The sequence below is a fragment of the Halyomorpha halys genome, unplaced genomic scaffold (assembly GCF_000696795.3).
Source record: "Halyomorpha halys isolate HHAL.00 unplaced genomic scaffold, Hhal_1.1 Scaffold104.1, whole genome shotgun sequence".
NCBI classification, from domain to species: Eukaryota; Metazoa; Arthropoda; class Insecta; order Hemiptera; family Pentatomidae; genus Halyomorpha; species Halyomorpha halys.
Window position 1 is genome coordinate 1,814,179 of NW_027107578.1, and position 27,683 is coordinate 1,841,861.

At 31.0% G+C, this 27,683-nt stretch overlaps 1 protein-coding gene across 2 annotated transcripts in view; it reads left to right on the forward strand.

Moving 5' to 3' along the window:
* Positions 1-27,683, forward strand: part of LOC106677602 (uncharacterized) — a 938,458-nt gene that overhangs the window by 804,588 nt on the left and 106,187 nt on the right. For both annotated transcript variants that reach the window (XM_067045967.1, XM_067045966.1), the window contains exon 6: positions 3,869-4,061. In XM_067045967.1, the coding sequence (XP_066902068.1) occupies positions 3,869-4,061 (193 nt within the window). The remainder of the gene's footprint in view (positions 1-3,868; positions 4,062-27,683) is intronic.

A 27,683-nucleotide genomic window follows, 5' to 3' on the forward strand; every position in this document is an offset into this window, starting at 1 on the left:
ATTTTAAAGTAATTAAAATTAATATTTGAAAGTAATGTTACGTAAGTACTAGAGTTAACTAAATATGTATATATACTAATTTAGATTAATTAAATAGTGATTCTAGTTATTAATAGTAATACATGCATCAAGTACATAAAGAAAATATAAAAGTAAATAGGTAAGAAGGCTTAGCTGTTGATGACAGTCTTGAGCAGAAATGTGACGCCTGTATGGTGGATTACGAGCTACAGTAACAATATGAGTTATTAAACTTGTGGCTAAAAGTGAGATAAAGAAAGATGAGTGTGTTTTTTCCCCTTGTCCAAACCGTTCTTTCTGGCTATTTCTGTTTTGCATTTTATCTAATTATTTTTATTGTTGTTAATTCCGTCTTATGCGATATGAGGTTGGAGTATTTGAGAACGAAAAGTTATACTTAAGTAATGGAAGGAAGTTAGGTTTATCGTAGGATTTATTCCATTTTAAAACATAAAATTTAGTAAAAATACTAATATATACCCGTAGTTTAGTCGGCAGATATTTTTTTTTTAATTCTCGGAACTCTCTCGTTAATTTAACTGATAAACAAGCCCGATAATAATCTATCAATGATCGTCAACATTAATCGTTAGGATGTTGCATGCTTAAAATGTATTGTACACATGGGCTGTTTGTAATCCCGGCGCGAGATCCCAATCACAATAGCCTCGCCGAATAGTCAATTACACGATACAATCGATAGAGCTATTATTGCCTCACATGTTGTGTACTGTGTGTTGGAGTGCAGTTCGGACTGGCGTGCCTATAGGTCCATTTCAATACAGTTATTTGGTTCCTCGCAATGTAGTAATGGCTATATCGGATTTGTTTTGTAACTTGTTAAAGTGATCGTGATGTTATTACCATTCTATTTTGTAGAAAATTTGAAGTATTGAATAATTTATCTGACACCAATTCTCTATTTCCAAAATAATATGCAGAACATTGATGGATTGAGTAAAAAAACCTATTACAACTTGTAACTACCTCTTTCACTTTTTTTACTTCTTTCTAAAATATTAGTATTGTTGTTGAAGTGCACCTTAAACTTAAGGCTATGCGCTACTTCACTCTAGAATGTCTTGATAGAGTTTTTATAGGTGTACTTTACTGAAGAAATTTAAATAAAATAAAATTTACTTAAATTGAAAGAAAAATAATCTATCGAATAATTTGCTTCGTTGTAGAAAGTCGACAGGAGAAATACTAGAATCTATTGAATAATTCAAATGATTATAAAAAGGGGTGGCCAAGGGAAACTATGGTTAGATTAGGTGATGAAAATTTGAATTGTGGCCATTGATAATTGCAAATATTGATGAGTTGATGTGATTGTTTGAAGATCGTGGTCCAGTTTGGTAAGAAAGAAAATTTGGATTAAACTCACTCAGGTGGATAGTAGGCCGGCATGTTCTCTCTCGGTATTCTCTTTTCTCCTTCTATTCTTCCGTCCCTACCCAGGGAACCGCTTCCTGAAAAGCGCTTAAGGCAGCGTTGAATTCAACAGAAGAAATGATTTCTTTAGATTCCAGAAATAAATGGCTCTCTTCTCACTGCGATCGCTAGAAAATTAGTTTTTTACTACTGGCTACATGGGGCGTCAATGATGCTTATCTTCGCTCATATCGTTCGTTTTTAAATGAAACATTTAAATTGATATTTTGTTTGGACTCATAGTTTTAAAATCGTAAATCTACTTGAAATCTTCATCTTTGGCTATTATATTTTTATAAATTATTGAGCCGCTTTCCGTAGCAATTTATAGTAGCAAGCAGGTAAAAAATTGGGTGATCATTCTAAACCATGTGAGCACACTAGCACAGTACGAGTGAACATTCCGTATAGTGAATTAGCGGATCGGTTTAGCTTAATAACTAACAGTAGTTGATAATATCGACTGTCATATCAACATTAATATTAAAAATATAAAATCGATTGACACATAACTTTGGTTTAAGAATAATGTCGAGATTAAGATCAATTTGAGCAATCTTTATTTTACTGTGGGTGTTAACGCCATAATATATAATTACCTTGTAAATAGTATTTGAGTTTTATTAGTATTTAATTTAGTTACATCTATTTTTATTTATTTATAATTATAAATTTATTATTTATACTTATTTGTGTTTTTCATTGACCGCACTCCCAACCATCTTCTCCTCATTTATCATCCACGGTCAACTATCTCTCATAATTATTTTTATTTAGATTTAGTTATTTGAAAAGAAAAAAAAATGTAATTATATTTGTTTGTTATAATGAGTAATAGAGGCAGTTGCTAGGGGTTGAGAATCGTCGCTAAGAGGTTGCCTAGCAACAGGCCGACCATCTTTGTTTTAATAAGCAGTTCCGTCTAATGAGTGGCCCTGGTAGTGTCTTTAGGCAGCCCTGTCTGCGTTTGGTTGATGTTATTTTATTAGACATTTTTGAGTGTTTTAGTCACCATTACAGTCCGAAACTAGACCTTTTCTGTGTTTCGATTTTGATGTGAGTTCCGGTAATTAGGTTGTGGAGTGAGAGTTGGCTACGTGGCAATTTATCAGACTCGCCTTATTTCGTTGTGGCTACTATAGTACTCTTCCAAGTGATGTATGGATCTCACCAATGTCTTAGAAATCATTAGACCAAAATCGAGCCATTTTAAGTACATCATCATACCACCATACATTTAAATGTTTAAAAGGTTATGTAAGCCCGAGCCTAAGTATGGGAGGATTACATTTCTTAGGTGTCAATAAATTCACTCCTTGAGAGATTTTAACATTTTAACCCCATCTCATGAACCAATTTCCGTTATGAGTAACAGCTTCCGAGATGGGCTGTAGTGGCGGGTTCTCGACGATTTCCAGTTTTAACCATCGGGGTAATCTGATGACGTATTATTTATTATTATTTCATCATTTAAACTTTATCCGATGATGCAATCTATAAATTATCTTTGAAGAAGACAAAACTAAATTTAAAGAATACTTATATAAAAATGACTTTTTTTTTTTTGATTTATTTATTTATTGACATTTACAACTGTATATAAAATACAACAAGCTAATTTGATGTAAGATCATAATGATATGATACAGCATGTAGAGAAACTACCCAGTAGTAGAACTCTAAAGACATTTTACAATTTAAGGTCACGAGGCCATCTTCTTTTCAGGCGCCTCGGAGGATCGCCAGGAATGGAAGACGAAGCAAGTTTAGAAACTTGTGGGTTTGTGTGGTTAGGGAGTTTATACTGGAAGGAATGATATCGGGTTCGGGCTAGATCGGTTCCATAAGGAACATTTAGGTCTTTAAAAATTACTTCAAAATCAAAATAACAACTCTAACGTACATTTATAATTGACCTCGTTGACTACGTCTTCCTGTTGCATCTTGTAGGTTACAGTTCAATCGCCTGAACGGAACAACTAAAATACTTCATCGAATAATTCTGTTAATCATTAGAACAATATTTTGATTATTTTGGCACCTTCTAAAAATGAAAAAAAAAAAACATATACTTATTGCACATATACGTATATGTGTTTTTTTAATTTGTAAGAATGTGTTATTTTAAATAAATTGCATCATTGTTAACAGTTTATCGAATATGGGGATAATATGACCTTTTTTTCATATAACAATACACTTTAACCGTCTTATCTACTTTTTGTTTTTTATTTAAAATGAAGATACGTATCATAAAAAATACCATTTTTTTTTTTCTAAATTTTGGAAAAAGGCCATTTTTCGGACGTCTTCTGTTCTAGGTGCAACACACTATGTTCTCAAATCTTATATCTCCTGACTCCTAACTTTGTCAAGATGTTCATAATTCTATCCTGAATTTATTCCATTACAGGTGAACTCCAGCTACATATCGAGGACTCCTGTCGAAAAGAAGTACCAGACTATGGCGCTCTTGGAGTACGAAGTGAACGCCTTTACCCCGAGCAAGATGAAGATCGTCTGCATCGCTGATGTCTTTGGTGTATACACGACGCAGGAGGAAGTCACAGTCGATGAGGAGAGGCCCAAGATAGCAAGTGTACTAGGTATGTCAATTATTTATGTTATATGTATACATTTTTATTCTATCTTATTTATTACAGATCTGATCGTTTAACGTTTTTTAATTACTACAGAGTAAAATTTTAAAGAACAACTGTCTTAAATTAGGTATTTATGATAAAATAATATTTATTGTCAAAACTCTACTTTGTAATTCAACAACCGAATTTATTTTAACCAGTGAGGCACGCAAAATATAGTTTTTTTTTTCGAAATTGTTGACTTTTTAGAACGTTTTGGACACATTTGTATGTTATTGGAATTTGAAAAGCTCAAGAAATAATATATGCGGGCGTTTGGCAGCCTTTTTTTCCTATACATACTTTTGGGCTAGAAAATGGATTCATAGCCAAATTAATTTGATTATCGAATCCTTTTCATTTGTTCATATTTTTAAATGTAAAAAAACAAAAACAGTGAATCGTAAAACGCCCCTTTTTTAGAACACAAAAAAACCTTTATTTTAATCTCTCAATTCACTCCTAAATTACTGGAATTTATTGTCTGAAAACAATTTAGACTCGGCACAACAAACCCACTACAGCAGAAGAGACGTGCATTCATTTTTCTCAGTTAGAATTTTTATACGAAATTGAATTTATAAACATATTTTTCTTCACTGGAAAATATTCTATTGGTAGACTCACAATGCATGTATTGAATTCTAAAGTTAATTCAATGGGATTCAAAATAAATCTTAATTTTTGTTCCTGCTCTGCTTTTAAATGTTTTAAGATTCAATTACAGGTATTTGATACAATTACTACTCTAATTCCTAGTTTTAAATAATTTTACAATGCTGCTCTACTCCCTATTCAATCACGGGATACTGGGGGCGCGAGGGAAGGGAAGATTTTCCCTCACACGCTTTCACATAATTAATAAAATACTATGTTTCTAGTGAACCGTGGTTCTAAGGCGGATGGAGTTTCCTGAAACCGGATTTATTATCTATTTATGTATATGTATTATATATGATATTATACAACTCTATACCATAAGGAAGCGACCTACTGTTCTTGAAATCTATTTAAATTAAATTAGACTAGAAACTACAGACCCCCTAGCTAAGGTGTGATACATATAATTGTGTATACTTTTACAAAAGTTTCATGTCATCAATTTACTAAGCTGTGATAATCAGATAGTTAAACCATAAAATCAAGTTGGTATAACATTATATTTATTACACTTTTTTACAAATGAGTTATTTTTACGAATGATCTTATAAAAGATATTGGTTATGAATCACTGTTATTGTATAAATAGAATTCAAATTTACTATCATGGGCTTTACTATTATTTAATCAACAGACTTATCATTCAAAATTACAGTTTTGGTCTATTAGGATTTACATGGTTTGAAAGCATGCTGGGTCGAATCCTTCCAAAGGTGGTCTCCTTTCTCTCTAGTTGACTTTGCTGGCCCAGATGTCTTCTATTCGTCGGCTAACCTGATGTTGTTCCTAGCTCAGACCTCTACCTCTCTCGAAGTCTGTAGAATTATCTCATAAGAATTCTTCCCTTCCGTCTTATCGAATTATATCCTCATCTTTACTTTCTTTCCTGTCATTTCATTGGCTGTTCAAATTTTGGGGGTGGAAACAAGAACTCGACCTAAACATCAAGGTGATGATCCACAAAACACTTTAATTTTTCCGCCGTTTTATGTCTCGGTGCTATGATGATTTAGTGTAAGCCAATACAGGGATTGTTTGAATCTTGCTTCTTATCAACCGTACGATCGGTACCTGTAAGACCTGCTGAAAGGTTTGACCATTTGTCTTATCGCTAAAGCCCTTTCACCAGCTTATTTATAAGCTGGCAACTACTAATTTCTAATATCCGGAATATCCAATTAATTAAATTTAAATTCTTTCTCAACCCAGTATTATCAATATATATGTACTTTACCTTTCTTAAACAACGGCTTCAGTTTAGTAATTTCATTATTTTTAAATGATTTTTTCAAATCGATTTCTTGAATAGTGCCACATTTTTCTTTGTGACAAGTTGAAAGCAGTTTTATTATTATTATTTTTTATTGTAAACATTGACATATTTTAACTTGAACTTAAACCACTTTTTAGTTAAAATCAACATATGTAAGTTGTTGTGTGAGGCAAGAATTAAATCGTGGAATTAGAAGAAGAATTAGAGCGTGGATTAAATGAGATTGGTTGTTCTATGTTCAGATTCTTAAAACACAAAGTAAAAGTAACAAATATATTTCATATTTTACTGTGATAATTTGCCGGTTAGCAAAAAATCAGTGTATGGTAAACCTATATCAGTGCTCAATATATAAATATCACAACATAAATTTGTAGTATTATAAAATTCTTATTTAAAGAAAAAATGTAATGGAGCAAATCCCAATGTCACTACTGCTTTGTATGATAAACTTCAGACGTGTCTACTCAAAAAATTGTCAAAAAAGATTTTAATTACATAACAGTCATATCCTGATTTTTTTTTATTGATTCTTTAATAAACATATGAGTAAGTGAAGCTGAAGTATTTTCATCGTGTATTTGGAACAAAAATAGAAACAAACCATTAAATCTTTAATACAATGTTACAAGTTCGGGAAATACTGTATGGAAAATTCACTATTGTGATAGGAAAATGTTTGTCAGTATTCATTAATACCGTCCGTAAGATGAACGAAATACCATCTTGTCCTCGTAAATACTAAATGGTCTAAGTTTACTGCTACATTTTATTGGTCCCGGCGTACCCTCACTACCACAAGTGGTAGAAGAGTTTCAAGAATGTTTTACGGAATGAGACCCGAACGGACGATAAAAGGTTAGAGGAAGTATCGAAGCAGAAGGCCGTAAAGTGGCCAACAAAAGAAATTGTTGTTTCCTTTTTTATATATCGCGGTAGTCATTTATCGAAGCTAGGCAATGCATACTGATGGTGACACTCTCCTTATTCCTATCACCTCAGTCCAAATATTCAACAGATGGTCATGTATTTTAAAGCTCCCCTTTTCCAAAGACAATCCGACAGAATCCGTGGCATTGGACGTACTCATCGGCAAAAAAAAGTATGCAAATGTAAGAAGATGAACAGTCAATTTCATTAATAAAGGGGTCGGGAAAAAATTGTAGAAACATAGTTATATTTCAATAAATATTTAAAAAAAATAATAATTTATTGAATAATAAATATGAGACAATCATATTAGGTACAACAGAGGGGAAACACTTCGTTCAAAAAATTAGTGGCGCCCAACCGCATTGGGTCGCTACACACAGAGCATACTAAGACTAGTTCGACAATTTCATATTATTTGTATATTACATAGGCATAGTCAGTATGTATTAAATTACATACTAGTAGTGCATGATTTTTTTTCTTTTTGATTTAGCTCTTTGATATTTATCTTTTTCTATATTTTCGTTTGTCTTTTTGTCATAATTTTTACTCTGTTTTTTTAATAAAATTATTCATTTTTTTTCTTTTATTATTAACTTATATATCTAAATCTAAAACTCTTTTAGTATGATAAATAGTAAAAATTCTAAATACAGACATCCAATATGGTCAGGCACAATTATATTTAATTAAAATCTAAAAAAATTATTAACATTTTAAAATGAGGGGCTACAAATATAAAAATAAAAAATATAAAAAAGTAATAAATATAAAATTGTAAAAAGTTGGTTGTTGTTTAAAGGGGTAAAATCCTCTGGTAATCAACGTGTATGGCATGAAGCTACAAACACCATACATGCACGCACACTCCTCCTCCCCCACACTCACACACACGTGATTCAAACAAATTTAAAAGAGGAACGTGATTCATACAAATGTAAATATTAATAATAAATAAAATAAAATAAAAAATAATAAATAAAAAATTAAAATCGAAGATAATTTATAATTTAGCCTTCTTTCTAAATGTACTTTTAAAAATTTAAACATTAATGTAACTTTAATTTCCTCATCTGGGAGAGCTTCTGATAAATCTGGGGTCCTATCCTGTTTATTGTTGGCAAATAGTTAGTAAATTCTTCAAAAATATGTTTTATCGTGAGAATGGACTGACAATATTTGTATGTAGGAGTTGGCAGTTTTCTGATCAGGTAGGAGTGCGCGAGGAGAGTATGATCTATTCTCAAGCGGGTTAGAGCAACTTCCTTTCAGCTGTAGCGGTAGGATGTCGACCATGGTTTTACTACTCTTTTGATTTCTTTTAATTTACTCGAAGAACTTTCGTCCCACATGGCCTGCCATCTTTCCAATATTTGTAATTTAAGGGGTCTGCTGAGTTCTGATTGTAAAAAGTATATAAATAAACATATACAAATTTAAAAAATATATAAATAATCTGTGCAAAATCTTTAGTAAACTATTAATTTATATCTTGTAGTTATAGAAGGCCCGAGAGATTGACATAAGTAAATAAACAGCTGGGAATAAGCAGAAATTTAAATGAACTATCACAATGGCTATACAAACTATTACAAGCTGCTGGTACTAAGCAGAATTTTAAATAAACTATCATAAATATCTGGAAATAAGCAGAATTTTAAATAAACTATCATAAATATCTGGAAATAAGCAGAATTTTAAATAAACTTTCACAAATAGTTTATATATTTTTCTTATTATGTAATTTTATATTAAAATAGTTTAGAGAAGGTTTTTCCTTAGGCTTTTTGATTGATATTCAATAATAATTAAGAATCTTACTAAAAAAAAAAAGATCCTTACAATAAATAATTAACAATTTAAATAATATACTCCTATTTAACTTGAAGTGTTAACGTTGAAAAAAAAGATTAAAAATATTTTTTTTCCTGATACAGTGGTTTTTACCAAGACCTAGGTAAAATAAGTTACCTTCTTAAGATACCATGGAAACGTTCAACATTAAACCGAACAAGTTATTACATATATCTGCTTTTCAACAAATCACTATATCATTGGAAAAAAAATAATTTTTAGAAATTTTGGTTTTTAATTTTTTTTCAACGGGAATGCTTCAATTCACATGTAAGAAAATAAACGTTTTATGAGTGATAACAATGTGCTTGAATTTCGATAAAAGTTTTATAGAATCTAAATTCATCAGTTATTTAGTTTCTCTTTTAATTTTTTATAATTTTCTTATTGAAAAACGTGTTTTTACAATTTAAAAAAAGTGTAAGAAAAAATAATTATTTTGCCAAGCATTGAAGATTATTTCATCTGTCTCTTATAAATTATTGTCTGTCTCTTATTTAAGAGCAGTATGAATTTTCATTTTAATGGATTCCCAAGGCATTTAAATGTCGATTATCATAAACTTAATAGGCCAAGTCTAGTAATTGCATTTCATAAGTAGTTATTTCAATTTGAAAAAGATGAAATCAATTCATTTACTTATATTTTGAGATTATCTATAATCAATGATTGAGAAAAGATTCGGTCATTTTTGAAATTGCTCTTTAGAGAAATAGTATTAAACATTTTAACACTCGTGTGCTAAACTGGAAAAAACAATCAATACCGATCTTATTTCTTAGCTTTAAGCTTTATATCTTTTAGCTTCAAGCTCTATTTCTGAAGAAATAATTTCTTGAAGAAATTAAAACGTAAAATCTGGAATATTTAAAAAAAATATTAACAACAATAACCTCAAAGAGAATATCGTTTTAGTCAAACACATTAAGTCAAGAGTTTCTAGTTTTGATGTATTTCGTGTTTCCCATAGTGTTAAGAAGATTAAATCCAAAGAATTTATTAGTATCTTAGAAATTTGTTTATAAAAAGTAAATAAACTATTCCCATAATATTGAAAAAAAATATCATTAAGTATCTTAAAACATTAATTTTTGATTGAGTGTATTTCTCTTGTAAACTAACGATATCAAATATATGTATATATATCTGATGTTTGTATAGGTATATATCTCTGCTTTTTCCAATTCGAACTCTAGGTTATCGAGTTATACTTTAATACTTCAATAAAAGTATTTTTTATAGTTTTTTTTTGTTAAATATTATTACATGCTATATTTAAGGCCATAAAGTAATAGAAATACATATATTCACTCATTCATATCACACTTACGAAGAAAAACTGAGTAAATAAGCTATCGTGTATAAAAATGAGTACTAAAATATATTTATATCCACACATTATTTATGCTACCTTCTATTTATTAATGATTGAATAGATTTTACTTACAAAGTTGATAAGTCTAGTATGGATTTGAAAGAATGACACGTTTGATTTAGTTGAAATCAGTTATAATTTATCATAATTAGAAGAGTTCGTATTCGTATTATTCTTAATTAACAAAATTTTAGTCTTGAGTGCAATTAGATGGAGGGGCTTAAAAATTAGATTAATGCAATTTTAAAGATTTTTGGATAGTATGATTATAATTAATGGGAAGGAAAGGTAATTGAGAGTAATGTTAGGTGTTATATACAACTAATATTATTGTGCCAACATATTGGTCAGGATTTCTCACCTTCTTTAGGGCAAATGAAGCTGAAAATTCCACAAAGTTGCTGCGAATTTCCGATTAATTAATCAATCAAAAATATTAGCAATATAAAGCTCTGATTAGTTTTCTTCACTTCTGACTACACTCCCCACCATATCTTCCTCATAATAATTCACGGTCAACTATTGACGCGTCATGATGATATTTAGCATGTGAATTATTATTGATTACAAAGTAAAGATAATTCTAGCGATGAATTGATCTGTGATGAATATAGGGACTTGCTCGGGATACCAGGTATTTGGGCTTCTATTCAGTATCTAAGCGAGGTATGCATTACCAGGGCGCTTGGCTGTCTTTACACTGATACTATTGAACTAGGATCCTCATCAAATAATTCTCAGAACTATTCTAAACACTGACAATGAATTATTTTAATGAGCATTTTCCAGTTAAGCTTCTTAACTTTTATGTAAGCGACAGACAGTATGTGATTTTAAGTGCATAAAAATGGGAAAACATACAATTCTTTAAGGGTTTCTGATGCTTCATATCGTCGCTTTGGAACAACATCACAACTCAAAATGATTCATTTTTATTGTTTCACAACGAAACGATTGCAATTTGTCTACATTTTTAGGTGGAAGAGAGTTACAAGTTGTTATTCTTACTGCGCCATCTAGCGGGAGTTTACAACTCTCTTCCCCCCCAAAATATATAAGGTATTGTGGTCGAATATGAGACTAGAAAGTCGAGAGACATATGACGAGCGCCTATGACGTCATGTTGTAACATACGATTCATGCTGTCTTGATTTTACATTGAAGGAGGCATCTAAATAGGGCTGAATAAATTTACATAATCAGATGTGTAATTCTTTAAATCAAGAAGCGAGCCGTTAATGGATTTATTATCAAAAAATAAATAATATTGAAATTTGTTATAGTAGTCGAGTTTCAAGCTCTGAAAGAAACTCGAGACTATTCTGGAAAAAAAGTTAATACACACTCTTTATGTTCGCACGTGCAAGTACTAAAATATTTCTGTTGGGTTATATTTACAGACGCATGAGATGGAATTTATTTGCAAACGTCCGTAGGGTAAAGTTGAAGGCAACCGCCTGCTATACCAATTTTAAAGAGATATGCAATAAACTCACCGTTCCCCTTTTTTTAAATTACTTTTTATTCTCATTCAAAGTATCATACAGATTTTAAATTAAACCCCTAAGCCATGACTGAGAATTTTCGACATTAGTTGTTCTGGCATTTAGCCAAATAACTGTTCGCTATGTGGAATGATTGTTTGATATTTTATTTTTATTTGCATCAAAGAAAAGATATACAATACGTAAAACTCACGACGTATTAATGGTGTTGTCAGTCAATTATGCAGGCGTTTAGTTTAAAAGTAATAAAATTCTCTAATGAAAACCCTGGGTATTAACATCGATTCGGCTTTTTACTCATATTTATACTTTCCGTAACACCTTGGCTAGGATTGTATTGTATTTAGATAAAATTATTTTCGATGTACAGTTTTTTTTCTAACTAGCTATTGGCCTGTCTGGCTTTGTGTGTGTTTTGTATCACGATTATCTCTTGAAACAGTTTTCCGTCATCCATGGAAAATCGTTTGAGTTTGGATTATTAGTTTTTTTTATTAATTTATAATCAGTACGTCTTCTAAAACATTTCAGATCCTAATTAGAAGGATAATGAAATTTTGAAATAAGTGAATTATAAAAAAAAAAATAAAGTAATATAATCTCTATCGGGGATTATACACAAATTAGAATTGGTAGCAACCAAAGTAGAAAGATAATTCGTGTGTGGGTATTTTTTTAACAATTAAAAAATAAATTTTTTATATCTAATTAGTTGGTACAAAGGCTTTAATAACATTTTTTTAAAGATTTTAATATATCCAAATAAAAACATAATTAAATGTTAATCCAATCTTATTGAAAAGCTATGCTTGAAAATGAGTTGGATGCGAGATTTGCTGTTGAATAATTTAATGACACTAATTTCCATTGATCATGGACGTATGCTTCCCCGCTTAGCGTTGATAAGCTCCATTGCTTATTCATCTGTCATGGCGCATTCAACTGGTTGTCTTCACAAGTTACCTTAGGATTTATCTACACTTTCATGATTAACAATAAGATTTCATAAATTTGAATCATAAAATTAAAAGGAGCCAAACATTTATGTAAACGACGGAATTTTCAATTTTATATCATTTTTTTGGTATTATCGTATCATTTCTAGTCTTATCTAATGACATATATACTAGGTCACACTTAAAAAAATATATACAATAGTAATTGTAAGTAAAACTCAGAATTATACACAAATGTTATTAAAAAAAATAAAATAAAAGAGTTAATGACTTACATGTCTAGTTTTCGCCGAATACATAATTGTGAAGATAATTAAGGAATTAGTGAAAGTCAAAACATTTAAATATTTTTTTGTTAATTAATATCCATATATGACTGTTATACAGTTAATAAGGGATTACACCAAGGGTACTCTGCAGTATATGGCCACTTCCTGGTAACCCGAACGGGAAAGTTTGCGTTCTGTTACAGATCCATAACTGCTCGTGTTTTCTTTTTTTTTTTTTTAATCAGCGGATTGGGGAGTAACTTTAATTGTTTAGGGAGTAACTTTGTGGTCAACAAGGCTATTTTTGCAAAATTTAATAAGTAGTGGAACTAACTATGTAAATCACTCCACATTGGTTACATGGTGAAATTACATGCAAAAATATTTACATAATCTTAAATCTTTATACAAAAGACTGACTGCATCGACTAAAGCATTCAATATAATTATAATGAGATGATTTTGTAGCCGTTACAGATTTCGGAGGATATCATAGTAGGAAGAATGAATAACAGGACAATAATGCTGAGCTATAACATCCTTGTTTTACCTTGGGGAAGGTCAGTAGGATTGAATGCTGGTGTCTATCTTATAATATTGTATATTAACTCCCCATTGCATGAAAATTGAATGGAACCATTAAAAAAAACTTCAGAAACTCCTAATTGTTTCATTAAGGTATATTGGCAATTGTTTATACTAAGATATTTTCATTATATAGAGGTTACAATTACATAAATTTGTTGCAAAACGCTAAATTATTTTTGTGGTAGAATTTTGAATTCGTCATATGGAGGTTTGCTTACGCGCACTAGTCGTTACATAAAGTTAAATTTTAAAAATGCATTATATTTTTGTTTTTTCAAGGTTTTTATTACATGGCAGTTCCTTCTAGCAAGGTTTTTAGGATATTCGTTATACCGTGATTTTTATTGTATAGAGGTTCGTTATATCGAGGTTTTCACTATAATGCGGTTTGCAATATTGAGATTCCTCTGGTACTTCTTTTACTTTTGGTAACGTTAAATCTTGAACTAATCAACACATTATTGTACTCTAAAAACAAGCAACTAATCTAAATGAACCTGTATTTTTTTATCTTTAAGATTAACTTACCCCATCCTAGATTCCAATCATATAATCCCAGATCACCAGTTTGGATTCTGAACATTCCATTCCACTATCCAACAATGTCATCGTATGATGGACGTTGTCTCGTCTTCTTTGGAGCACGGAATGTACTGCGCGAGAGTCTTTTTTGATATAGAGCAGGCTTTTGATCGAGTCTGGCACCCGTGACTGCTTTACAGACTTCGTAAATTCCTACCTCCTACATATTTTCTCATTATCCGTTCCTTTCTTACTAATAGATTATTCCAAGTAAACCACAATGGTTCTTATTCATCTCTCTATTTTCAATACGCTGGTGTTCCTCATACTACCTCGGTCCCATCCTCTAGACCGTCTATACAGCTGACATCCCATCAACTCCTAACACTATCCTTACCACGTATGGTGATGACCCATGTGTGCTCACAATTAGTAATAACCTTTTGATTGCATCCCAAACTCTCCAGTCCCATATCACAACCCTCAAAGAATGGAGTCGAAATTGGAGGATACAAATAAATCCCATCAAATCACATTTACTCTTTGTCGTAAACCTGCCGACTGCCCTACAGTATACTTTAATAATGTGGCTCTTAGATTCGTTATCTTGGACTACACCTTGACAAACGATTAACCTGGAATCCTCACTCAACACTGAAAAGACAGGAAACTGCACGCAGATTCCGACTATTACAGCACTTACTAGACAAACGGTCTAAACTTCCAACTCATTACAAAAGACTGATCTACATGACAATAATAAGGCCCATCTGGACTTATGGAGCTGAGCTTTAGGGCTCCACTAAACCTTCAAATTCCTCCCGTATCCAATCCTTACAATCCAAAATCCTCCGTAAAATCCTCAAGGCTCCTTATTTTGTTACTAATAAACCCTCCATAAAGACCTAAATGTTCCTTATGTAACTGATCTAGCCCGAACCCGATATCATTCCTTCCATTATAAACTCCCTAACCACCTAAACTCACTAGTTTCTAACCTTGCTTCCTCTTCCATTCCTGGCAATCCTGCGAAGTGCCTGAAAGAAAGATGGCCTCGAGACCATACATCGTAAAATGTTTTTAGAGTTCTACTACTGGGTAGTTTATCTACATGCTGTGTCATATCATTATCATTATGTCATTATGATAAAATTTGCTTGTTGTATTTTTTATACAGTTGTAAATATCAATAAATAAAAATAAAAAAGATAACTTAATGACTTTAGATATATTTTAGCCTGGATATTTATGATAACAAGTATCTGAAAGGCATCCTATAACAAATTATAAAATTTATATATACAATTTTTATTATAATTATAAAATTATTTTTATTTAAAAAATAATTTTATAATTATAAAATTATTTTTATTTAAAAAATAATTTTATAATTATAAAAATTTGTGGCATCATATCTCTTTTTGAAAATATATAATTCACCAACGATCTGAAATGACGTAGTAAAACTAAATTATTAACAATAATCTGACTCCATAGTCATTCATTTATTGTTTAATAAAGAAAATGCGATCATATTCAAGGTGGCCATATGCATATAATAACAGTGTATTCTGGTAAATATTTGCTTTGACAAAGAGTAGTTGTTGGATAAAATTTTGAAATAATTGTTAATTTCACCGGAACAAAAGCTTTTGCTCCGACGGTAAAGTATCGTTTATAATTTCCATAATTTTGTTTTGGTTACCGACTAAAGGAAAGTAGGGGTAAAGGAAAAAAAATTGAAAAATTCTAAAAAAAAAAAATTCAAAGAAAGTAAAAATAAAGTTGATGGAAGACAAGATGTGAAAGACAAGAAGGCGACTAATGAGATGCCAGAGGTAAAAATGTTTGATGGCCCCTTTCTTCTATATTTATTTAAGCTTCCTCCGCTCACCCCCACCTCCTAGTTAAGGATGTGGATTTTTATCCTTGGAACAATGCCCCATCTTTATCTCCTTTTTATGTCTCCTTTAGTCCTCTTTATCTTTAATGATTTTTACTACCAAGAAAAAGAAAAAAACTTTTAGTCCACACAAATTAAAAATGAAAACCCCCTTTAGAGGAACAGCGTAAATCGTTAAATCAACGTTCTTTTGTCTTCTTTTTTTTTACAATATAAATTTCCTAATCGTTCAAATAAATTATTTTCACGTTTTAAGAAGAAGTGTTTCAGAAAATCAGTATTCATCAGAAAATTTGTATTCATGCCAGAAAAAAAACAAAAAAAAAAAACGTTTTCGTGTTTGTCCGTCTCTCTGTATTTAATATCGATTTATGGTCAATAATATTGTTCCCAATCACATTGTTCAGGCAAAGGAAAATTTCTAAAATAAATAAACTTACAAAATAAGGTAAAAAAAAATTATTGCCAAGAGCTACAAACATTTTAAAAAAAAAATAGAAAAGGGTGACTGAGAAAGTGTAATATTTTTAGTACTGGGAAACTATAATGTTGATAAATGGGTTCAGGTTAGAGGTATCCTTCTCACCCAGAAAGAGTTTTTTGGTTCTCAGAAATCAGCATTGTGGGTGTTAGCCTAACGATCGCTTCAAACTAATTGAAATTACTGGAATACTATTATAATATAATGGAATATTACTGGAATAACGTTTTATTTTTTCAACGTCGTTTCTAATTATCAAATAAATTTAAATTATGAAAATACTTAAATAAAATATGTGAAATGCGTCGATTTTATCATAAAAAGAGACATTTCTAGTATATAAAATAGTTTTTTCAGGAAGCTCGTTGTAAGAATATTCCAAATTGGATCAGAAGCCAAGGTTGATCCAAAACGATTTTTCACATTACATAATTTTTTTATTTTTTATTTTATAACATGATGATGGTTTTCAAACAAATCATTTTAGTTGTAAATAGGATTTATTTCAGTCAGAACTCATATTTCCATAAAATAAATTTATGACTTAAAAAGTGTTTATAATTTTTTTTTAAATTATTGTATTACTAAAAATATTCTACATTTATTTACAATCATTGATGAAACATTATGTGTCACTGTATGGTATTAGGATACCTTAATTCTGATTGATTCATACTACAAGACTAATATATTACCAGAACCACTTTTTTTTTTAAATTACCAGTATTTTTTTTTTTTAAATTGGCTAAATATGTGTGTTGGCTATATATATATATATATATATACACATACATATTAGGACATAGAAAAACTCAATCCATGGAGTTTTGGAGGCTTAAATATTACTCTGGATAACTTTTAAAAAAATTGAAGAAGTAAATGGCATACTAGAAGAATTAAATTACATAGAAGACAATTATTGGTAAACCATATAAGCAATTAAATCACATACACATTTCAAACATGATATTTAATATGAACAAAAACACACTATTTAAAATGCGAAAAATATTTGGTAGAATAATATGTTTGTTAATGAATTAACAATAGAAGCTATAGAAGTAGGGTACCAAATCCATCCCCCAACGCAATATTTAGTCTTGTTTGTAGGTCAACAGCTGGCTAATCGTCCATCTTTCATTAAATCACCTTTTTCGTTGTCCCCTGGCCCCTTGTTTCCCTTCCATTATTAAGTTCTGTTATTGTAGGTTTTCATCCTTCTTTTTAATTACCGCCTATTTAATTAGTTCTGGCATTTTCTTTTTTAAATCAATTTCATTTTCGGTTAATTGATGATAAAGCAATGTGTATTTATCCTTTGTGTTTATTCTGGATGTAGTCCAACCGATTCTTGGTTTTACAAGTTTTAATGTATGTTGCATATACGAATGAATAAACAGTTTTTTTCTCCCTCTAGAATTAATATTGTGATTTATTTTGACCTAAAGTAAAAATTGTGGTTGGTTGGGCGTAATAGTTATTTAATAGCTGAGTATTTTTTATTACACTGCTGAGTAAAGGGTTAGATTAACATTTAATTCAATCTAAAGTGATCATTTCGTGATTAACATTTCACAAAATAAAAAGATGTTACCGATTCCTGTTAAGTGTCGAAGAAAATAGTTTTTTAATACTGCTTTATTAACTTCAAAATTAGCTGGTGTTACTCAGTCATTAAACTATCTTATTTTGATAGGATATTCTGTTCATCAGTCGTTTTTCACATATTAGTTGGGAATTATTATCTTCCTTATTCCATAAAAAAATAAATTTAAATACTATAAATATCCTTATTGTCTTGATTGATTTATGTTATATAGCTCAAGTAGAAAAATTTACATTTTACTCATAATTTTATTTATTTTAATCACATGAGCTAAATGATATACGCCTGCCACCTTAAAACCCTTGGAATAAAAAATGGCGCCCAATTGCATTTTATTTTTTATTCAGTGCTAATATCACTAAAATCACCGAACAAAATATTATTAGCAACTTTGTTAGAGATATCTACGTACAATAATTCTTGAAATCATGTTTATCATAAACCAACATTTTTGCAAAAAAAAAATTGTTTTGGGTTGCCTTGAACTAATATCTATTCTTGTATGTTATTTTTTTTGCGTATTATGAGGTTATACTCTGTCATGTTTGTGAATTATGGGATTACTCAAATCATTGGTTCATATTCATTTCTGAAAACTCCAGTTTCTGTTTTTCAGGTTTATTTTCTGCGAATTGGAAGTTGTTTTTATCATACCTATCTAAGAAAAATATTTATCACCGATATAATAATACAACCAAGTTGAGTTTGTGTCAATCCTTTTTCAGCACTTTCAAATAATGCAAAATTATTGATAGATATATTTTAAGTCCAAATAAAAAAAAAAAAAAAAAAAAAAAAATATATATATCTTACTATGTGATTATTTAATTAGATGCATTGTCGAACACTTGATAATTATTATTAAGTGTTATGTTGATGGAATAGACAGACTGACTATGGCAGACATAGACAGACAGATATAGAGACATTGGGCTATCGACAGGCAGTTGAACAGTAAGTTATGGGCAGTATCTCATCTACGGGACGATAACTGTGCATCATCCATCTTGTTCCTCTCTCTCAATAGATAGAGCTTCCTCTTTGTAGTCCTTCTCCCTCTTCCGATATTAAAGTCCAAGTCCTCTTGTTACAAGCTCTTGGTCAACCATTCAGTTACGCAGTTTATCCATCCAAATACAATTGCAATAGAAACAGAAATTCTTTAAAGCCGAACTGACCCTCTGCCGCTGACATTAATTTGCATATAGCTTTGATCCCAAAAAAACCGAAAACAGTCTTAAAATCTTCATAAGTCGAGTTGATACATTTCCCGGACGAAACAGTTGGAACATTAGAGTGATTTAAAAAAAAAATGATTGGTCTTCATTTAATTTATATAAAATATTAATTTCCGTTCGGGAGTGCGGTTCTTCACAATCTTAAGGCACTATGCCACCAACACCAAGAATCGGGGTTCGAATTCGGTTGTGACAGATAATGATTTTCTGTTACACTGTAGCAGTGAGTCAACCCTGTTAGTTATAGAGCCCTCCTGGGGTCAACCAAGCCTCATTATGTGAGTACACTAAATTCGAGAAGAATCCGGAGGATTGGAAAAAACACTCCTTTTATAATCGTTGTCTCAAGTACTGAACCCATGACCCTTCATGGGTCTTAGCAATTAACATTATAAACTTAATTTTCGTTCAGGTTTCAACAAATATTTTAGAACAGTGAGAATTATTTTCTTATCTAATTCTTTGTTTGGTTGTTTGTAAATGTAATTTAAAGAAATAGAATATTAAAGGTAAAATAAACGTGATTTCTTTTATTTTCTCTGAGAAAATTAATTTCGCTTGTTGTCGCTCGTATGTTCGATTTTACTTTAGTGTATGTTTTTCTTGTATTAGACCTTTCGTTTTTCAGAGCATCCTTAATGTATCAGAAGGTGACATACCTTGCCTTCCTTCAAAGGGAAAGTGAAACCAAAATAAGGTAAGTTGACTACCTCGCTAGAACTTAGGATTACGAGGTAAAGCAATTTTAACTCCGTCAGAGATATGCAGGCCTCTTGTAAAGGAAGTCAAAGATCAATGGCAATCTATGTGGAACGAAAGCCCAATGAGCAAATTAAAAATTATTAAAAAGGATGTCAAACCCTGGGGTACCTCCAGTCGCAAATGCCGTAGAGAGGAAGTTGTACTGACTAGGCTGAGAATAGGTCACACGAGGCTCACCCACTCCTATCTTATATCAAAAGAAACCCCTCCGAACTGCCAGTATTGCAATAACAATTTAACAATAAGCCATGTTTTCCAACGATGCCCATATTTTACACCACACCTCAATAGCTTGGGACTAAGCCAAGATATCTCAAAAACCATTGGAGACGATGATAAGGCAATAGAATTGGTGTTCCAGTTTTTAAAATCACAAAATTTACTTACAAAAATATAACTTGATCGGAAGAAAAAAAAAATAATAAAAAAAAAAAAAAAATTAAAAATAAATAAAATTTAACGAATATTAGCAAAATTAAATAAAATATAAATGGCGTTGATGACCAATGAAGTTTGGCGCCACTAAACAACCAAACAAACAAACTTAGGATTACATCAAGGTTAATAGGATTGTCCACCATTTCAAACCTAGATTTGTCCACAATCTAAAATGAAACATAATGCAGCCGGTGATTGGCTTCTATTCCTCTGCCATGCATCCCGAATTCATTATACGCCTTTTTGGCTTCAGATTTCCTAGCAGCTTGCCCACTCCATTAGGTGTAAACAAACAAGCTAAGGCGAAATCTTGTATGTGGAACTTAGATAGTGAGATTACTCTCAAAGTGGAGAAAACGTCCTCTTTAATATAACTTTAGATTGCTGCTTGTCAAACACCCACCATCTTGCATGTTTGTTTTTTATTATTATTTACAATTGGTATTATTTATTACTTCAAAACATTTATATTTATATATTTAACAGTTGTATTAACAATAAAATAACATATTTTACCATAAACTGTTTTTGAAAAATGAGATGATAACTGTGCGGAAGTGAAAAGTGGCAGCAACTCAAATCAATATTTAACTTTAACTTAGTAAATTAAATATGCCGCTGTGTAAAAGTTAATTAAATTATTTAAGATCAAAGTCATCTAATTTGGACCAGTTTTTCAAAGATAGTACGAATTTATGATCCTTGTTTATTTTAAAGCAATTTCAGCAGGTTTTAACAATAACCCAATCATGCAAATATATTTTTATTAAGTTCAAACAAGTGGATGGAATGTCTTACTCTCCTTCAAAGCAAAAGTGGGGAGTTGGAACTCATGTTCACGTTGAGGTCATCAGAAATATCTATCATTTGAATAATAACTTGTGAATGGCAGCCTGTGATTGGCTTCTTCTCTGCCACGCCTTGGAGTCATCCAAAGCGACTTGCCCCCTCCAATATATTACATCATCTAAGAGTCAAAAGTATTTCTCTTCAACTGGCTTGATTAATGAAGTTATGGATGAGGCATAACTTTCCCGAGGCGCAGTTCAGGTTCATGTTGAGGTTACTAGAAATGCCCGCCATTGTAATCAAAATTGAAATAAGAGGCAACCGGTGATCAGCTGCCACTCACACGCCCCCCGAGATATCATAAGACCAGGTTTTTTGACTTCACATTTCCTAGTAGTTTACCCTCTCCGTTTTACTCCATTCTCCAAGCTGTTTAACTATATTATTTTTTTCAAAACAGACTCGAAATTTTTAAGATAAAACAAAAGAATTTATATTTTGTGAGGACCTGACGCCTGAGTGAGTTGGGACATGTGTCCCAAAACGCTTGGTTCAGTAGTGTCTGGCTTCGAATCCCAGCTTGGTGAATCAAAATTTATTTGGGCTGTGGTGCATTATAAGTCCTTGTTATAGGACTTAAAAAAAAAATTATATATGTTGCAATAAAAAAAAAATTTAGGTTTCAGATTTATCCTAAAATAAGGGGTAGTGGGTATGAATAATAAATTGTATAAAAACAAATTTAAAAAAAAGAGAGAAAGAAGGATTAATTAACATATTTTTTTCTTTGCAGTTCGTTTGTATCAATATAAGCTTTAATCCATAAAAAGGGGGTTTAAATTAAATTAAGTTGTTTTCCTAACTGAGACAGGGTTCCAGTTAAGTGCTGAGCCCCTAGGCAAGGAGTCGGAAAGAAGAAGAAGAGGAGGGCAGTAATTGTGTTTAATAGATCCTTCCTGTTTCCTGGACCTCTTTGCCTCCAGGATGTTCCGGACCATTGTCGGGGAGAGCGGTACCTCCCCGGCTCCCGTTCAGACTAGGCTATGGAAATTATTAAAAGTTTTCCTCCGGATTTACCTTTCATTAGGACAACAATGACGCAGCTCTCTTTATTAAAAGTTGGCTTCCTTTGGGCTAACTTGGGCTGCTGTCAGGGCCACCAACCAGTTCTTGGTCTTAATTTATTTTCTTTATCTTTTTATGTATTTAAAAGCTCCTATTATTTCTCTAAGGATGTGGCCCTTTAGGAATCGGGGAGAACCTTATTTATCATATAAAAAAAAAAAAGAAACCTTTGAGCATATGATTTGATAATTTTAGCTAATCTTTATGTTGGAAACCAAAATGGACTTGGTTTTTTTCTTTCATAACACACAGATCTTTTGCAAATCTTTTGTACATAATGCTAGATTTGTAGAATAAGAAATATTAAAATCTATCATAACTCTTAGGCTATTCAACTGATTATCTCCATGTTTTTATTATATCTAAAGGACGTTTAAACATACCAAATTATACAAATAGTATTCTTCTAAGTGAATTTGAATTTTAGATATAATAGAATGAATTTATGATTTTATAAAAATATCGAAATGAATTTTCGTTTCCTTTAAATCTAGCAAATCAATTATTTATTTGTATGATAAAAAAAAAAAAAAGTGAACTTTTAATTCTAGTGATACCGAAACATTTGAATTTGTCAGAAGTGTGCATTAGAAGTGAAGTTTTCAAGTTAATCTTAGAAAATAGGCAGATAAATTCACTCTATCAGGGAAGTCAGAAAGAAAGTATATATCATTCTAATTACACAGGTCTACAGACAGATATTTAGTAGTATTTTCTTTTTTATGTGTCCTGAAACCAAAAAAAAAGATCTTTTTATGGTATCAAAAGAATGTTGAAAGTATACTAAATAGCACACATCAGATTCTACTTAATCAATGTTAATTTAGAATATGAGGCAATGTATTTATGATTAATTAAATAAATTTTAGAGCCGTTTTATCATTTTAAATACTATCATATTTTGTCGCTATTATCAGAAAGAGAGAAAACTTGTCTTTTTAACGGTACCTAAACATTTGGATTCGGTCAAATTGTTTTCGAGATAAAAGATTCAAGAAAAATATCACCAAATTACTTCAAGTAAATATCTTTTTCACATTTCTTATGCACTCAAATAAATATATTTTAATACCAAACACTAATCGTTATTATGCATTTATTAACACGCAATAAAAAAATAATTATATTATTGCAATTGTTTAACCGCTTCAAATATTTTACAGTATACTTAAAAAACTGGGTAAAAGATCCAGTCCGAAGTACTAACCTCATATCATTCTACCTCATTCACTGATTCATAAAGTGAATTGAAGACTGGCTGAATAAAGACTAAAGAAAATTAAGAGCCCATTGCTCAGTGGTTAAGACACTGTCTTACCAGTTTGATGTTTATTGGCGGTGCCGTTTCGAATCCGGCCTGGGACGTTGACTTTTTTCATTGAGTGGCGGTCCCACAAAACGATGAACTTTGACCCTCAACCATGGCTAGGCAGTATAGGACTCCAACGGAAGTCTTAGCAAAAAAAAAAAAAAAAAAAAGACACCAAATAATTGAAAAATGAAGAATTTATTCAAATAAAATCAACTTAAACGAGTTTGCCAGTCGAGGGGAGAGGGAAGGGAAATCATTAGAGCACGGTAAAACTCAATCTTGTCCGAGTGGAGCATTAACCGATAATTGTATGCCACTTGACAATGGTAGAGCAACAAGAACCCCTGTAAGTTATCGGAATACCTACGCCCCCCCCCCCCCGCCACTCTCAGATTTCGAAACAAATGCTCAAGTTGAAACCTTTTCAATTAGTATTCCACCAAGTTTCCATTGAGTGCTTTTGTCAAGTTCCGGATTGAGGGGGGAGGGAAGGGGGAAGAACGTGTCTTCCGAAGTACCACTTCGCATTTTATTATCTTGGGTATGTAGCTCTGAAAATATTTGATCATGAAGGCCAAAAGTACTCGCATCTAATATTGGACGTATGGACGTAAACCAACTTTGATAGGTTGCAATAAATATTAAAAATTCAAGGAGATTTAAATATTTTGCAAAACTTTGTCTCATTTTCTTAATGTAATTTTTTGTTAAAAATAATTCAATTTTTACCTAGACTGTACATCAGGTTGGGTAAATATTCTTAAAAGTAGATATTTCAGAAACACGTAGTAGATGAAAATTTATTTTATCAAAGATGAAGCTTAATTTTTACCTCTTACATTCCTGGCTGTTTCTGGCATACGAAGGAGAAGAGAGGAAGGGTTTATCGTACAGGTATGTATTTCTAACAAGAGTGGGAAGGTCGAGTTTTCAATCCGTGCGACAGCCACTGAATAAAAGTTGACCGTACCAGACCAGAATCGAACCGCTTCATATATTATATATGATATATATATCACAAAAAAAAAACGTGATAGACCTTTTTATTTCAAAATAGAATAGTTTAAAATTTAGCTATAATAGTTGTATAGTTAGTCCTCTTTACGCTCAGTAGTTTGTGAAGTACATTTATTCAAAATTAAAATATTATGGGAAGATAGTCCGGGTGGCGAAATAGTAGAAGAAAACTATTTATTGGTAACCAATAAGTTTGCAAGTAGTTGCAAAGTAATGGAAACTGTTACCCCAGGATGGTATTTATTATGAAATATATTTATGGTGCATTTGACTTGAAATAATTTGAGTACTAATTAATAGTTCCTAAGATAAAGTTATTTAAAAAAATTATTTTTATTTAATTACGAAATATCAGTATTTTACGAATTAATTCTGGAAGATAATTATTACTCACATAGTATGATGCATTTTACTAGTATAGTTTGAGTTTTGCTAAACATCTTTAGGACTAATATTATCAGAGATATTGAAAAATGTCCGATGTGAATAAAAAGTTAAGGTTTTTCCAAGAATAAAACGAACTTTTAGAGGCGTGTATCTAAAACAGATTATAACAATAATATATTTGTTTGTTCGTTGAGGCAACTCCATAATAATAGATTTAATAAGTGCGGTTAATACCATACATATACAAATATTGTTACTCTACAAGAATAATATATTGAAAATCATTTATATAAATAATTAATGCACAATATAAATAAGCATAATATTTACATTTCTTACTCTTAAAAAAATATACTGCTTGTTTAACATTATTAGACAAAAGCTACACATCATATTCAAAAGAAAGATATACCACCTAAGTTTTAGGTTTTGAGTTACATTTAAAAAGAATAATTTAGGATTTAAATCTGTGGGTACTGCCAGGATTTTATACAAATATTTCGGACTAGTACTATACAGTTTCGGAATGTATCGGGTTCTGTTCTCTTGGTACGTTGTAAAACTAGACAAAAAATTATAACAATCACCCGAAGTCGTACCATCACAAGCTGGACAAGGCTTATGTAGTTCCGTACCTGAAATAGTTTAATATGTGCGTTTCAAGAACATTGACCAGGTCTGAGAAATATATTTTATTATTTTCTAACTAAAAGGGTGGATGTGCAGGTACATATACGAGTTCTATGTAGATCAACATAACATGTGATTCCGATTGATCGAAGATGACAACCGTTCATTTTTCAAATATATGGTAAGAGTAATTTCGGCCATCTCGAACAAACATTTTCTTTAAAATGGTCTCTTTTTTTTTTAACTCGACTTCTGGTCTGCCTGTTCATTGCAGAAGAACCCATTGAGTAGGAAGAATGGACAATTCAGAAGAACCACCGCTAGAGGGGAGAAGGGAAAACAAGATGACTCGTGAGTTATGAGGTGATCTCTAAGAGGGCTTAGCTCAACTGCTACTCCTCTCTCGAGTTTATGCCTTCCATATGATAATAATATCGTTTTATTATAAATCTTATTGTTATAAAAAATGTTGAAATGATACTTTTATATATGAAAAATAAATTCTGAATTTTATACCCCTCAAAACATTGGATATAAAAAAGTTTTCATTAACGAAGTGTAATTTATGGTTGAGTTACGATTTAGACATACGCTTGAAACAGTAATGGTGCCGGTTAAATTCTTTATTATTTGGAGCGTGGGGGTAGGGAGGGGCAATGATCGAACAGTTTAATCGTCTTAAATATTATTTCTTATGTAGCAGGAAAAATGTCTTCACTGTTAGCATCCTAATAATTAGTGTAAAAATTATTGTTACACAATAATTGTAATCCAACTTTTATTTTGGAAAGCCTTAAAAGAACAAAAACACCTATCTGGTTCGGATATAAACATTTATTTGATTAATCTAAACATTTGAAAACTTGAACTAAAAATAAACAATGAATAAAAGTAAAATTTAAAAAAATCTTTAATCAAATATAAAATTAACTTAACTATAAGGGCAGACTAGGTCTAATTTTTTAATGTATTATGCGAGCCAACTAATTAGCAACAATTTATATTCAAGTCGAAACGCAGAAAAGGTTTGGTAAAAATCAACATTATTGTTGACTAACACACTAAAAATGTCCAAACTATTAAATTATAAACGCAGACAGGGCTGGTTAGACAGTATCATGGGCACTAATTATCAGGAACTGATTAAAAAATGAAGATGTTCGGCCTGTAGCTAGGCGAGGTTTTAGAACTGTTATCAACCGTCTTTATATCTTAATTATTACACATAAAAATAAATACATATTTTTCATCTCAAATACTAAATTCCAATGAAAATAATATAAATAAAATAAATGTAATTAAATTAAACAGTAATACTGACTAAATACTATTCACAAGTTATTTACAAAATATGGTGTTAACAGTTATAATATTCAATTCTTTTCAAAGTGATGCATATTTGAATATTATTTTGCTTCTGAAATCTAACAAAAAAAAAGCAATCTATTTCTGTATTTACAGTTTGTGGAAAAACTCATTAGTGAAATCAGATAAAGCTTTTTTTGTGAATAGAGGTTCCAGCTAGTGCATAGTGCTGTCGAAAACTCTTTAATCTGAGGACATTGCTGAGTACAGAGGCTGAGTTGGGCATATTGTACATAAGTAAAATTCCAAGTTACATTAATACCAAGTTTTGTAACTAAGTTTTTAAAAGTTTTTCTAGATAATATTTGCTGAGTGATTAGAAATCATTTGGAATTACAATATAATAGTACTTTTAGAATTTAAAATACTTTAAGAAGATGTTGATTGACCTTGTGGAAAGATGAAAGGAATATGATCCGGGTGCGGTCAAAAAAACTCTTTTAATGAGCCAACGTTTCGCCCCACGTTGCAGGGCTTCGTCAGGGCTAAAAAAGATACAAACACATAGTTACATAAGGAAAACAAAAACATAAGTGTAAAATAACAGGGGTATAAAATGTAAAAAAGTAAGATATAATAAGAAAAATTAAAGGTAGTA